Source organism: Manacus candei, unplaced genomic scaffold (assembly GCF_025592945.1).
Source record: "Manacus candei isolate 608988 ecotype Guabito, Panama unplaced genomic scaffold, ASM2559294v1 h1tg000063l, whole genome shotgun sequence".
NCBI lineage: Eukaryota > Metazoa > Chordata > Aves > Passeriformes > Pipridae > Manacus > Manacus candei.
In genome coordinates this window covers 1269942-1282848 of record NW_026138111.1, presented here as the reverse complement: position 1 = coordinate 1282848, position 12907 = coordinate 1269942, and the positions used below count along the sequence as shown (strand labels likewise).

At 40.7% G+C, this 12907-nt stretch overlaps 1 protein-coding gene across 11 annotated transcripts in view; it reads left to right on the top strand.

Moving 5' to 3' along the window:
* Window positions 1-11539, top strand: part of SLC26A5 (solute carrier family 26 member 5) — a 33324-nt gene extending 21785 nt beyond the window's left edge. For 7 of the 11 annotated variants that reach the window (XM_051805074.1, XM_051805073.1, XM_051805070.1 and 4 more), the window contains 10 exons: window positions 1348-1461; window positions 1765-1842; window positions 3251-3346; window positions 4103-4209; window positions 5188-5257; window positions 6635-6727; window positions 7631-7753; window positions 8648-8854; window positions 9108-9162; window positions 9725-11539. In XM_051805074.1, coding sequence (XP_051661034.1) covers window positions 1348-1461; window positions 1765-1842; window positions 3251-3346; window positions 4103-4209; window positions 5188-5257; window positions 6635-6727; window positions 7631-7753; window positions 8648-8854; window positions 9108-9162; window positions 9725-9855 — 1074 coding nt within the window. In that variant the 3' untranslated portion in view covers window positions 9856-11539. Of the gene's footprint in view, window positions 1-1347; window positions 1462-1764; window positions 1843-3250; window positions 3347-4102; window positions 4210-5187; window positions 5258-6634; window positions 6728-7630; window positions 7754-8647; window positions 8855-9107; window positions 9163-9724 lie in introns of those variants that run through there. The other 4 variants (XM_051805071.1, XR_007907383.1, XR_007907385.1 and 1 more) reach the window with 4 other exon arrangements.
* The last annotated feature ends 1368 nt before the right edge of the window (window positions 11540-12907 follow it).

The following is a 12907-nucleotide window of genomic DNA, read 5'->3' as shown; positions in this document are numbered from 1 at the left end:
CTAAGGTTTAGAAATTCCAATGAAGTTTTATAGTTTCTTCTTATTCCTATCCATTCCAAATGAGTGACTTATTTTCTGGGGCAACAATTGGCCCTGTCCACTACTTAGCATTCTGATCATGGTTTGAATAACAAGGACTATATTTAGGGACTCCTTAAATCTAAAATGATATCTCATCCTCACCTACTCTGTCCTTTCTGTGCAATTTAGAATAAATATTGCAGTTGGATTATTGATCAATACCATTGTAGTGTCAAGGGAGACAAAGAGTCTCCCTTGTAACATTTCCTAGAGCATGCATCTGATGCAGCACAGATCAGCTCTTCCCCCTTCTCAAAATTACTGTCTTCCTCTGAGAGTAAATGGACTTTAAATGACTTTTACCTGCAGAGTTCTACATCTGATCAGACGCATCTCATCCTTAATGTCCTTGTTCTCTGTTACCCAAAGAGAGAAGAGGACAAATCTGTGGTTGCATGAATGGAATCTGCTCTATTTATGTTAATCATCACTGACCTGAGTTAAACATCTAGATCTTTTCCTCAGGAGGTGCCAGATGCTGCTTCTCCTGGGTGTTAAACTGTAGAACTCCTTGTCACAGTATGCAGTGCATGCAAAGTGTTTAAATGAATCAAAAAAAGGATTTTCAAATGCAAAGAGGAAAACTCATTGAGAACTATTGAAAATGTACGACACAAACCAGTCACAAATAATAAGAGGCAGAGTAGCCTGGGGAGGCTTTGTTACAAGCAAATCATTTCTTAGACATCAGAAACACAGTGCTGAGGCAGATGGAGCTCTGATCTTACTTATGGTAGTAGTTCTTGTGTGGGATCTTCCTGATGAAGCAGTGGACACACGTTGGGATTTCTTCATGTAGAGCAGTGGATTACCATCCATGGAAACATAGGCAAGGCTGCTTGTGGTTTTTAAACACATAGTTTAGAGTGGGAAGCAAAGAATAGTTTTTGCATGAGAAACCATTTTCCATGTATATTCAGGGTTAAAATTCAAATTCTCCCCATGTTGAAAGAATCCTTAAACCAAGCAATGCTGTCATTCATTTTCGTTTTCAGACTGATTCATTCCTGTAACATTTAGAGATGGAAAATGTCTCCCATATTTCATCAGAGACTTTATTTAACAGATGATTTAACATGCATCAACTTCTGCATGTGTGAGAACCACAAGTATAAGGTGCAATTAGGTTGCTTATTCTCAACAATGAAGATGCTAGAAAGCACTGTAAATAAGATGTGGTTGTTAATATGTATGGATAGCTCCAGCTGTGTACAGCTGCAAGGTATGACTGCCTCTGAGTTCTTTTTGCTCTATTGTTTAACACAGGAACTTATTGCCTTGGGAATATGCAATTCTGTGGGGTCGTTTTTCCAAACCTTTTCAGTCACCTGTTCAATGTCTCGGAGTCTTGTTCAGGAAAGCACCGGTGGAAGAACTCAGGTATGTAAACCCAAATTTTGTGCAAAACAAAGTTTTCTTTCTGGAGCTCCAAAACTAAAGCCTGAAGCTTAGCTAGATAACCGTGTTTCTCTGCCTGGGCCAGAATAAATAACTGGAGTTTCCCCTGTTTCAAATCCAGACTTGGCCAAGATAGAAAGCTAGAAACAGCTAAAATCTGTGAACTGAGAGGGAGAATCAAAAGTCATTTGAACAGCTAGCCTTATTGAAAGCACAAGGGATAGCTAATCAGTAATATTGCCCCTTAAGGGCACTTATAAATAATTTCTGGCTTCTTTTGTTCAGATTGCAGGTGCTCTCTCTTCAGTTATGGTTCTGTTGGTACTTGTGGCTGTTGGATACCTCTTTGAACCTCTTCCACAGGTAAGGGTGTTTTGCATGTTAGGCATTGCATTGTCAGTGAACAGAGTCCCATGAGTATTGCTTAAACTAGAGATTTTAGGAGGGTTAATAAGCAACATAGTTAGCACGTGATCCAGAGCCTTTAAATTTTGTATGCATTTTTGCTGTAAGTTGACCTAGAAATAAATAATGTTTTGAAAGATCCAGCATGCTTTTTGTTGGTTTTTTTTAATATTGGATACCCTGGACTCTGTCTTTAGAACATAAAGATGATACCTACAAGCAATTCCCCTTTAAAATTGTTTAGGTTGGAAAAGACCTTTAAGATCATTGAGTCCAGCTGTTAACCCAGAACTGCCAAGTCCACCACTGAATCATGTCCCCAAGTGCCATATCTACATGTCTTTTAAATACCTTCAGGGATGGTGGCTCAACCACTTCCTTGGTAGCCTATTCCAATGCTTGACAACCGTTTCCATGAAGAATTTTTATCCAGTCTAAACCTCTCATCCTGTCAGTTTTTACTTGGGAAAAGAGTTCACCTTGCTACACCTTCCTTTCAGGTAGTTGTAGAGAGCGATAAAACCACTCCTGAGCCTTCTTTTCTCCAGGCTAAACACCCCCAGCTCCCTGAGTTGCTCCTCATCAGACTTGTGCTCCAGACTCTTCACCAGCTCCACTGCCGTTCTGTGGCCACGCTCCAGCATCTCAATGTCTTTATTGTAGTGAGGGGCCCAAAACTCAACACAGAATTTGAGGTGCAGCCTCACCAGTGCCACGTACAGGGGGATGGTCACTGCTCTGGTCCTGCTGACCACATTTGATTGCAGCTTAGGAGTTCTGGATTGATGTTAAAAACTTTCAAGTAATAGCTTGGCCAGTAGAGGGTTGGTGCTGGGTTCAGCATAATGAGTTGGTTTTGCTGTACTTGTACTTGTTTGTATAAAAATATATTTATGTGAATAAGTATAATCTGACTTTTAAAAAAAAATTTGTTTCTGGTGACGTGCAAAGGATGGTACACAATTCCTGTTTTCTTTTTATAGAAGTTGGACCTTGAGTTACACCTATGTGACTGTTGCAGGAGTTGTTTCAGTATATTGTAGAGAAACTTGAAACTGAGATTACAGTCTACTGCTTCAGGCACTATAAGTGTAGCAGCATGGAACATAGGCATATGTGATTTGTTTTGCTGGGAAAGAGTAAATCAAACTGTACTGAACTAGTTTACCATTTCTGCAACTGCAGTAAAAGCATATGTCCACTGAACTGCTTGAAAAGTTATGGGTTTTTAAATAGAACTTCTGTTCAGTGGACTTATATCAGTTGTACAAAGCATAGAAATACAGTTATTTGTGATACTTTGAAGTTCTTATTTGTCATTGGGTTTATTTTGCTTCTGAAAATTGCATTTGTGTATTGTTCTTAGACAGTGCTGGCAGCAATTGTCATGGTGAACCTGAAAGGAATGTTTAAACAGTTTGGAGATGTCACACACTTCTGGAGAACCAGTAAGATTGAACTGGTGAGTAATGCACGGCTCAGTGCCTATATTCCACTACATTGCATTTGTTGCTACTCCCAAAACAGGGTAGAAACTTATCAAGGAGTTACAAATTGGTGTTGCATTGCAGATGACATTAAGACATGATGCTGTAAGTACCCTGGGAGAGTGATCTGTTGCAGACAAGAATATTTTTGTTGTTCAACAATCTTGTAACTCAGGTCAGAAGTAGTTTGGTTGCAGTAAAAGCAAAGCTCTGGCAGTGTTGCTATAGGAACTGCACTGAAGGCTGTGGGAATGTCTGAGAAGAATCTGAAAAACAGAGTAACAAAGAAAACTACTTGAGGGTGTTTGCCATCTTTTAAGATGAACCAAAAACCTGGCTGGAGTGGGACAGAATTAAGAGTGCATTGGAGGGAACATTTTGGTGGCATTTTTCTCCTGGACTGATGGAACTAAGTGAGACACTACTTGTGGGCCTTGAATATTTATTTTTTTAATCCTGAGGTATTTGGAGTCTGATGGTAGCATGGGATTCCTTGGAGAACAGGAGTTAAGGCATTAATATGACAGTTTGTCAGATGTTACTTTGGAGCACCTTGAGCCTTTATGCCCTTCTGAAAGGTTAAGGCAATTCCAGTCTGCTCTCATGATGGATTACACTGTAGCCTATTCCTGAACACAAGTGATACATGGGTTTTGAGGCTGGATTATGCTATTGTTTTTGTTGTTAACAGGAAAGGATGCATAATAATTCAGACCTTCTCTTTGTTTTAGGCCATCTGGGTGGTAGCTTTTGTGGCTTCTCTTTTCCTGGGACTAGACTATGGTTTGCTTACTGCAGTAACGTTTGCAATGATAACCGTTATTTACAGAACACAAAGGTCAGATTTCTTCTTTATCAAAATTAGTGTTTGCTGATCTTCTGTGTGCTTTTGTTTGTTTAAGGGGTGCCGATAAACAGAAGTCCATTCCCCCCTCTTCAACTTCATGCAGTGTAGAATTTACTTCCTAATGTAGGTCATGTACTTTGGCTCTGATCCAGGGTTCATATTTTCTTTTTCTGAGAACAAAATTTCTAGAGGGCATGAACTTGCACTCTCAGTAATAAACAGAAGATTTTTGATTTCTTATACTGGTTAATCTTCTTGTTTATTTTTTTTTATGCTTAGAGTTTGAAAATTTAAATCTGCTTGCTGCCAATTTCAGTACATGATTATGTTTTGTGTGCACTACTTGTCATAGACAAGCAGAAGTTGTGTCCAGTTATCAGTAGATGAATATTTAGGTATTTTATAAGAAAGTTCTAATTTATTAAAAAAACTGTGCCTGTTCTTGTAGTTTTTCAAGTCACTTCTCCCCATTGAAAGTGACAAAGCTTTTACTGTGAAGCTTTCCAGGTCTACAGTGAAATGATTTCTTGCATGTGTGAATTGGACTGTCATGTGAGGCTTCTGGGCTCAAGGTCTGGGACATCTAGGTGGAAACTCTATAAAAGTCTTAGTTTTGGTCTGCATTGGAATGAAAGCAAATTGTGAGATTTTTAACTCTGCAGAATAAGATTATTTTTTTGCCATCTCTATACAGTTTTGTTCTTGCAAACAGTAATGTACTTTGCTTTTCAACAAATGACAGCATTACAGTGCTAAGTTTAAAAACCGTTTTTGCACTGACAGAAGCAAACTTCCTTCTTAGTGTGTTCTGGCATAAACTGGTGACTGCATTTGACCGTGTTTAGATACTCTTGTACCCGACAGGCCCTGCTCAACAACCATTTAAAATAAGTTTTAATCAGTATCAAACACTCACTTTTCCTCTTTATAGTTGATAATACTGAAATATTTGTCTCCATTTCTCTCTAGTCCTCAATACAGAATCCTTGGTCAGATTCCTGACACTGACATCTACTGTGATGTGGAAGAGTACGAAGAGGTAGGAGTGTGTTCTTCTGCATTGAGGAGTTTAATGTGGTGGAGCAAAGGCAGCTGTGGCAATTTGCTGCAAAAAGTAGCTGTGGCAATTAGCCCTGCCACACTGCACATACAATGCTGTCTGCCAAGTATTCACCTGTGTTGAAGTGAAAAATGATGAATTTGGTTTTAGTAGTAAAAACTGTTTTTTTACTAGTTGCATCGTACTAGCTTGTTCAAAATGGTAAGGTTTATAGGAATACCACTGCTTAAACCTGCTATGTAGATAAGTGCATACCAGACCACCTTCTTTACCTGTGTGTCCGTATTGCATGGAATCCATGGAACACAGGATCCAAACTTGTATGTTCTTCAGAATTGCACAGACTGTTCAAAACACCATCACCCTGCCTCCACTCATCCCTTGCTCATTAAATATGCATAATTAATGGAACAACTGCTCACCATGCACTTAACTTCTTATAAATGTCATCTTGTTCAACCAAAAGTTGGTGAAAACATTACATTTTGTCAGTGTAATGGATATAAACGTGCTCTATTTATTCACAAACAGAAAAAACAATTTTCTGCACTCTCTGCCATGTTCTCAGAGATACTGCTATGAAGGCTGTACATCCCCTTTACTATGGAACCAGTCTGTAAAAGCCTGTGTGAAAAGATGATGCTATAATCTGAACATTCTCTCACCAGCAGTTCTGCTTTAAATATGATGCAAAGCAGAAGTATATTGGGCATGTTTATAGCTGTTTGTAAAGGAGAGGAGACTCCTTTTCACTTACACTGAATACAGTCAGCATTTCCTCCTCCTGGGTAAAGAATGGGGTTGGCAGCATATGGCAGGCTGGCTCTGCTGCTGGCTGGGTCATTTGCATGTAAAATGTCAGAGTTCAGCTCCTTTGGAGATGACTGCATTTAAAGTATGACCTGTCTGAAGGTCTGGTTAAAACTAAAGATTTGAAAGGTTGTTTTCTTGGTACCTGAGGAGTCAGGAAAGAAAGAGAGAGAAAGAGGGAAGTAAGTCATTATGCCTTAGAAAGGGAGGCTAAAAGATCTGCATGATTTGCTCACGGTAATACCAGCTGCAGGATAGCAACATCAGAGAACTGCAGATATTTAATTCCTTTTTATGGCTGTACATATGGTTGTTATAAAGAAGGAGAAATGTTACCAGGCATTAACTGTGTGCAGTATTACACTGGGAAAGGGGGAGGTTCTGATCTTTTGGTTCGCTTTGCTTGCAACAATGCCAACCTTCTTTATTTAACATATGCTGAGAGACATTCAGGGTTGGCTGTTACTCTGCTGCATGTTTGTGTGTCTTGTGATCACACAGGTCCTTTTCTTATATTTAACTGTGCCCATCCAATATTTTCCTTAGGTTAAAGAATATCCTGGAATAAAAATATTTCAAGCTAATACATCACTTTATTTTGCTAATAGTGAGTCATATGCAAGTGCGCTGAAGAAAAAGGTGAGTAAAACAAATTCTTTAATGTCTGTGTCTTGAAAATTCAAACTGGCTTCTGAAACACACTCAGATCCCTTTGTGTAGCCCCTAGCACAACGTTTCTCAGCCTGTGGCCCCTGGTGATCAGTGATATATGAGAAGGTGACCCTCCAGCCAAATACAAATTATCTTAGGAGGCAACAACATGGTGGGAGGGAATAAACAAAGTGTAGCTTAATACTGACTGTTCATGAATGGAAAGTCTGGTGTTTGCAGAGCACAAACTGGTCAAATCTTTTTTTTCAGAAGGAAATTAGTTGCTGAACTGAAAGCAAAATGGGAATAAAAGCTTCCTTGTTCAGTGACTAACTTTACCGGAGTGTAAGAGCATGGAATACTGTGGGCATTTAATGACTCTCATGGGGAACAAATTACTTGCATACAGAGTATGCCTCATCTCTGTCTAACCAGTGGTTTGGGTGGGTGGGAATGGCAATGGCAGAACTGCCTGACCCACTCGCAATTGTACCTGTACTAACTTATGAAAAATTTTTCTGTAGCTCCCATGATGAGTCTTATGCAAAACAGGTGGGTGGTGCTGACCCTCACAAAACAAGAGATATTAGTGATTACTGCCCAAATGCACTTCTCTCCCCTTCGCTCTCTGCACTCAAATCAGCATTCGGTTGCAACACAGCACTCTCTGATTTCAAGAAAAGAATGAGATGCATCTCTCCCTCGTCTTGTTAACACAGTGCTTGCTAAGATTATTCCTTCTTTATACTGCTCTTACTCCTTCCAAGGGAAGCTGAACAATGCAGGCTTGTGTTTTAAATTTACGACAGTGATTAATTCGGTGCTAGTTGATACTGCAATGTCATCCTAACAAGCTGAATCTCCTCGGATTGTGCTTTCTTCTCATGACAGACTGGAGTGGACCCTTGTGCCATATTAGCAGCGAGGAGAAAAGCCCAGAAGCGACATGCCAGGGAAATAAAGGCAGCAAATGAGCACCGAAAGAAAGCTGTATTGAAACTAGTGAGTTCTTCAGTAAATATTGACCTGCTTTATCAGAGAAGATGCTGCTTTCTGGGGTTACCATTCTTGTTTATACAAGGTGCAAAGTGCTACTCAGGTGGGAGGAAGGCTTAGGGAGCAAGCACTGTGCAGTGGGGACAGGTCACTGAAGGAACAGCGCTAGGATCAGAGGCTCATGGCTGGATTGGATAATTGTGTTGGACCTTGATTGCACTGAGGTAGAACACAGTGGCACAGAGCCTCTCCACACTGTCACACTGTCTCAGCAGTGGTGTTGGCAGAAATCAGAGGGACTCTCCCTCTGCTCCCCTCCCCATGCACTTGGAATGGTCATGTAGAAATAAGATATAATAAAATTAATTCAAATTAGCAGCCCCTGTAATAAAAGTGTGCCACCCTCCTGATCCTGGCTTGGCTAAGTGGGGCAGGCACACTGAGGGGTTGTTTGGGACATGCTTGTGCCTTTATGCAGGTTTAAACTCATCTCTGTGGTGGGAGCTGGCATGTGCTTTTTACAGTGAGAAACCAAAACCAGGCCTAACTTGAGAGCCCAATTGCTCTTGTTTCTTTTGCATATATAGGGCTTGACAGGATCAGCAGGGATAAGACAAGGAAATGGAGTAAAAATGTATGAACAGGTGTCAGTGTTTGAAGGAAATGGGTAATTCACTCCTGAGAGTGAAGCTTTAAGCTGCTTGTATGTGACTGTCGAAAGGCTGGGCATGAGAGAATAAACCCTGATATGTGCAGGATGCGGAAGTACGTGTGCAAGCAAAGCCAGTTTCTGTGGGGATTAGAAGCTGAACACCTTCTAAAGGCTTAAGGAACAGCCGAGTTCGGGGAGGAAGGGGATCTACATTGAAGAAGCACTGAATGTCATTAAGCTTTATTTATCCTCTCTCCCAGACTAATGACGTAGAAGCAAGTGTAAAACACGAGATAGCAAATGATGACTTACCCGTGAATGGAAAATTTGCAGATTCTGCTGTACAAGACGTGTCTCCTGATGAGCATGAACATTTTGTGGAGACCAAAACCAACATTCGTTCTTTAATTCTGGATTTCACCCCGGTGAACTTTGTGGATTCAGTTGGAGCAAAAACACTAAAATCAGTAAGTAGGGCTTTTTTCCCCAGAAAAACCCATAGAAAACTTTTAAGATACCTAATAGGGAACCTGTAAGCATGAGACATGACTGCCCACTCAAATATAATCCAATAATTCACCTAATCACTGTTTTAATCCTTTAAGTTTTAGCTGAATGCTGGGGAATGTGGACTGTGCAGCTTTCTCAGTATTTGGCTTCCAGAACTGTGATGTGTACAATGATACATCTGCATTTAACTTCAGTTTAACTCTGTTGCAGATTATAAAAGAATACAAAGAAGTTGGTGTCTGTGTCTGCATTGCCTGCTGTAGTGGTGAGATGAGATTTTTTTTTTCTTTTTGTGAGTTTTATGGGAGACACTGTGTTTTATCTCCTTCCCTCTGCTCCCGGATTTTGTGCTGCCAGGTGCCTCAGTAGAATCAGCAATTACTGCACGTAAAATTGGATTTGAGGAAAAGCAAGTCCCTGTGCATTAGAGCCTTCACTTTAGTGAAAGTAGAGCACTGATGTAATGAACACTGTGAGCACTAGATCATGCTCCCATTTCTTCCAGCTGGCCAATTGTAAATGCTACACTAAACTTTGTGTCTTGAAGTTGTTGTAGTAATGTAATAAGAAGAAAAGCCTGAAATGTTCCAAGATTCCAATGTTTGGAATTGTAGCATGTTCTGCCAAGAATATGGCTCTGTGTATGTCTGGATAAGAGAATTGCCTCTTTGAAGTAGAAGTAGCGTGGGATCCATCTGGCTATTTTAAATATTTTAAGTAACAGCAAGTAAGAGAATAAGTTGTTATCTTCTTTCTGAGATGCCATTGCCTTTCATCTCTGCACTTGGGTTTATTTGCTGATGTTGTGTTGTGTTTTTGTTTTGTAGGCCCTGTTATGAATGAGCTGACAAGACTGAACTTTTTTGATAAGGCTGTAACAAGAGAGTTGCTGTTTCACAGTATTCATGATGCTGTCCTTGCTTGCCAAGTGAAAGATGGGTCTGCTTTCACAGACTGACTTTGACCTCTGAAGAGTGGCATCGAGCAAGATGGAAGCCAGATTTATGCTGATGGAGACTCTTTCTGAATATTTAATTTGCACAGTTTGAAGAGAGCCTAAGGCTGTTTGTATCTACGGGTATAGGGTGATACTTATTTTTTGTAGGAAGAGTGGATAAGGAATTGGAAGCCTTCATGCTCTTCAGTGTTTTCCTTTAATCAGGGTATAGCCTTCCAACAATACACAAGCACAAAATTATGCAAGAAGAGAAAATTCAGTGTGTTCTGCTGCAGTCAAAATCTAGTAGACAAGGTGACATTCCTGTTCCTGTTGAGAAAATGGGCACTTTAACTCACTACAAGTGGGATCTTGCAGGAAGTAACTGTCTGCAAGTGCAATACACTGTACCAGTGTCTTTAAAGAACTTTTTTAGATGGCTTTTAAAGCCTGATGTCAACATTTGCATACAACAGATTCATACAATTTATAATAATCTGCCAGCTGGATTAATGAATTCACACTGGTGGCATTTAACTGCTGCTGTTTTTAACCCTGGATGGTACAGTTGTTTGTTTTTTTTTAAAGATCTAACCTGTCTCAACTATACTCAACTCTTCATTTTTGCTATGAGTGGACATGGAATCAGAAACTCATTGTTTAATTATTACATTATCAATATGGTACTTTTACTGCCAAAACCTAGTTAGACTTTCTAGAAGAGAATACAATTGATTTTAAGCTAAAATTAATTTAGCTTCAAAATTTGAAGACAAAACTGGTTTGAGGCAGGAGTGAAGTCTATTTAAATTAAGAACTGGTGCCCTAGATGCAGCCTCTTAAGCTGGAATGAAAATGTAGACACGGTCTAAAGTCTCAGTGGTCCAAAAAAAAAAAAAGAAGTACTTTTCTTTTGCCCATCTTCCAGTAGTGCTGCTTCTGCCTCAGCTTTTAAGTGCTTTGAGAAATAGAGTTCAATAGAACTCAAAAATGTTACATGTTTGGGTTTTTTAGAAGAAACAGTAGTGTGGGAGTTTTTTTCTGTCAGCCTGGCCACTGTGGTACTGCCTCACTTCAGGTGTGAGATGAAAACCATGAAAATGGAAAACATGCAAAAGAAAGAAATCTTCAATGTGTTTCCCTCCCAACAGTCACTGTGAAGCTCAGCAGAGGTAGGAATCTGTCTCTCTTCAGCTTATTTCGAAAGCTCAGGGGAAGTGGGACACCAGTGACATTTCATTTGGCACCCTCAAATCACAGGCCCTGCACATAAGGGAATTCAGACACCTTCCTCACTTCTGATCACAGAGTGTAACACTTTCATTTTGCTTCAGGCTCCGTTGTGATTAGGGCTTGCTTCAGGTAAACCAAGTTTCCCAAGAATCAGGGAAGTCAGGGAAGATTTTTTATTTCCTCAGACTCCCGTGCCAGTTGGGATAGGAAGCTTTCTGCATCAGAAATTGCTGCTTAGCTGGAGTTCAGAGGATGAAGTGCATGCATGTTAACACATTGTGTGTGCTTATTTAAACAACTTTTGGTACATTTTATAATGTTAACCAGTTCAACAAGCCTTTGTATCTACATACAGTATATTTTTCTACTTTCAGCTTGTTGCAGCTTCAGTTTTTAACTCCGTAGTCTCTTCAGTTCACATTGAAATCCTATCAACTTCCAAAATAAAGTGATGTCACTTGTCAAAATTTTCCACTTTGTCTTGGTGAGACTCTGTATGAGGGACAAGCTGAGGCCCCTGGATACAAGAGTCTGTTGCCAAGGGGCGGGCCAGGAGGAGTTGCCACCTCCAGGCAGGTCTTCCCTGCTGTGCCGGTTCCTGCTCCTCACCCTCCTGGCTCCCTCACCCCATGAAACCCTCTCCTTACCCGGCTTCTGTGGGATACAACTAATGCTGTGTCTCCCATCCTGGTAGCAACAGCTGCACTTCCCAGGGAGCTGCTGGAATGCTGGACTGAGCACCTTTGCCCAAGGAAGTCCCAGATCCCAGCCCATGTGAACTAGTGCTCCTGCAGCCCACCAGCACTGCTGGTAACTGACCCAGGAAAACAAAACCTGGCAGCTTTTGCTTAGTCTCTTCCTGTGCTTTGCTGCCACCAGCTGAAGCACTGCTTCCTGCTGCCAGCCTGAGCTAGCTCTTGGAAAGGGAACTAACTTCCCCTTTCCTGCACTGATTAACAGACTGCTATCTAAGTTTAAATCCCGCTTTAGGCTTGTCAGTGCTAGATTAAACAAACCCCTGTCCTTTAAACCTGTAACACCTCCTTCCCCTCTCCAGTTTGTCTCTATGGACAGGATAGTGCCTCCACCCCTTGGCTGCTGAAGCCCCACCACAGCAGAAGTCACTTCATAGCCCAAGTCTGGTTCGATGCCTCTTAACAATCCGGGTAATATTCCTCTCCCCCTCCTTTTTTGCAAGAGTACTGATGATATAAATTAGGATACCTGTAAGATCGAAACTCTCTTTACATACTTCACTTATCCTTCTTGAGTAGAAGGTACGCTTGACTTCGAGTGCTGTTCCTGGTAAATAGAGATACTGTCAGTGCTGCTCTGTCAACCACCTTCCCCTTGGGCTTAAAATGAAAAGCATTGTGTCCCACCAATAAACTAGCATCTCTCCCCAACATATTCTTCCCAAAAGGACACATAACCATTGAGATGAGCTCTTCAGCAGGCATGGGCAAAAACTTAGAATTGCCTGAGTTTGCTTTTTCAAGATACTGACACCAGCCAAAATCCTAACACAGTGCACGTGCTGTGTACACTCTCCCTATTGCACACACTTCCTCTTCAAAGAAAATAGAAGTGGCTTCACAATTTAAACTTGTTAAATTGATGTCAGTTTTATCAAAATGAGACCAAATAAAACTCTCACTTCCAAGACAAAGCAGTTCCCAAAAACATTTTTCTCCTCAGTTATTTCTTCAAGCTCTTCCCCCTTCCAGATAACCACTTCAATGCAACACCTGAAAATAGGAAGATGAAGGCACACCCAGCTCTACAGGAACATGTCGGATGGGTGACGATTAACCTTTTAAGGCCTGTTGCCAACAACTGT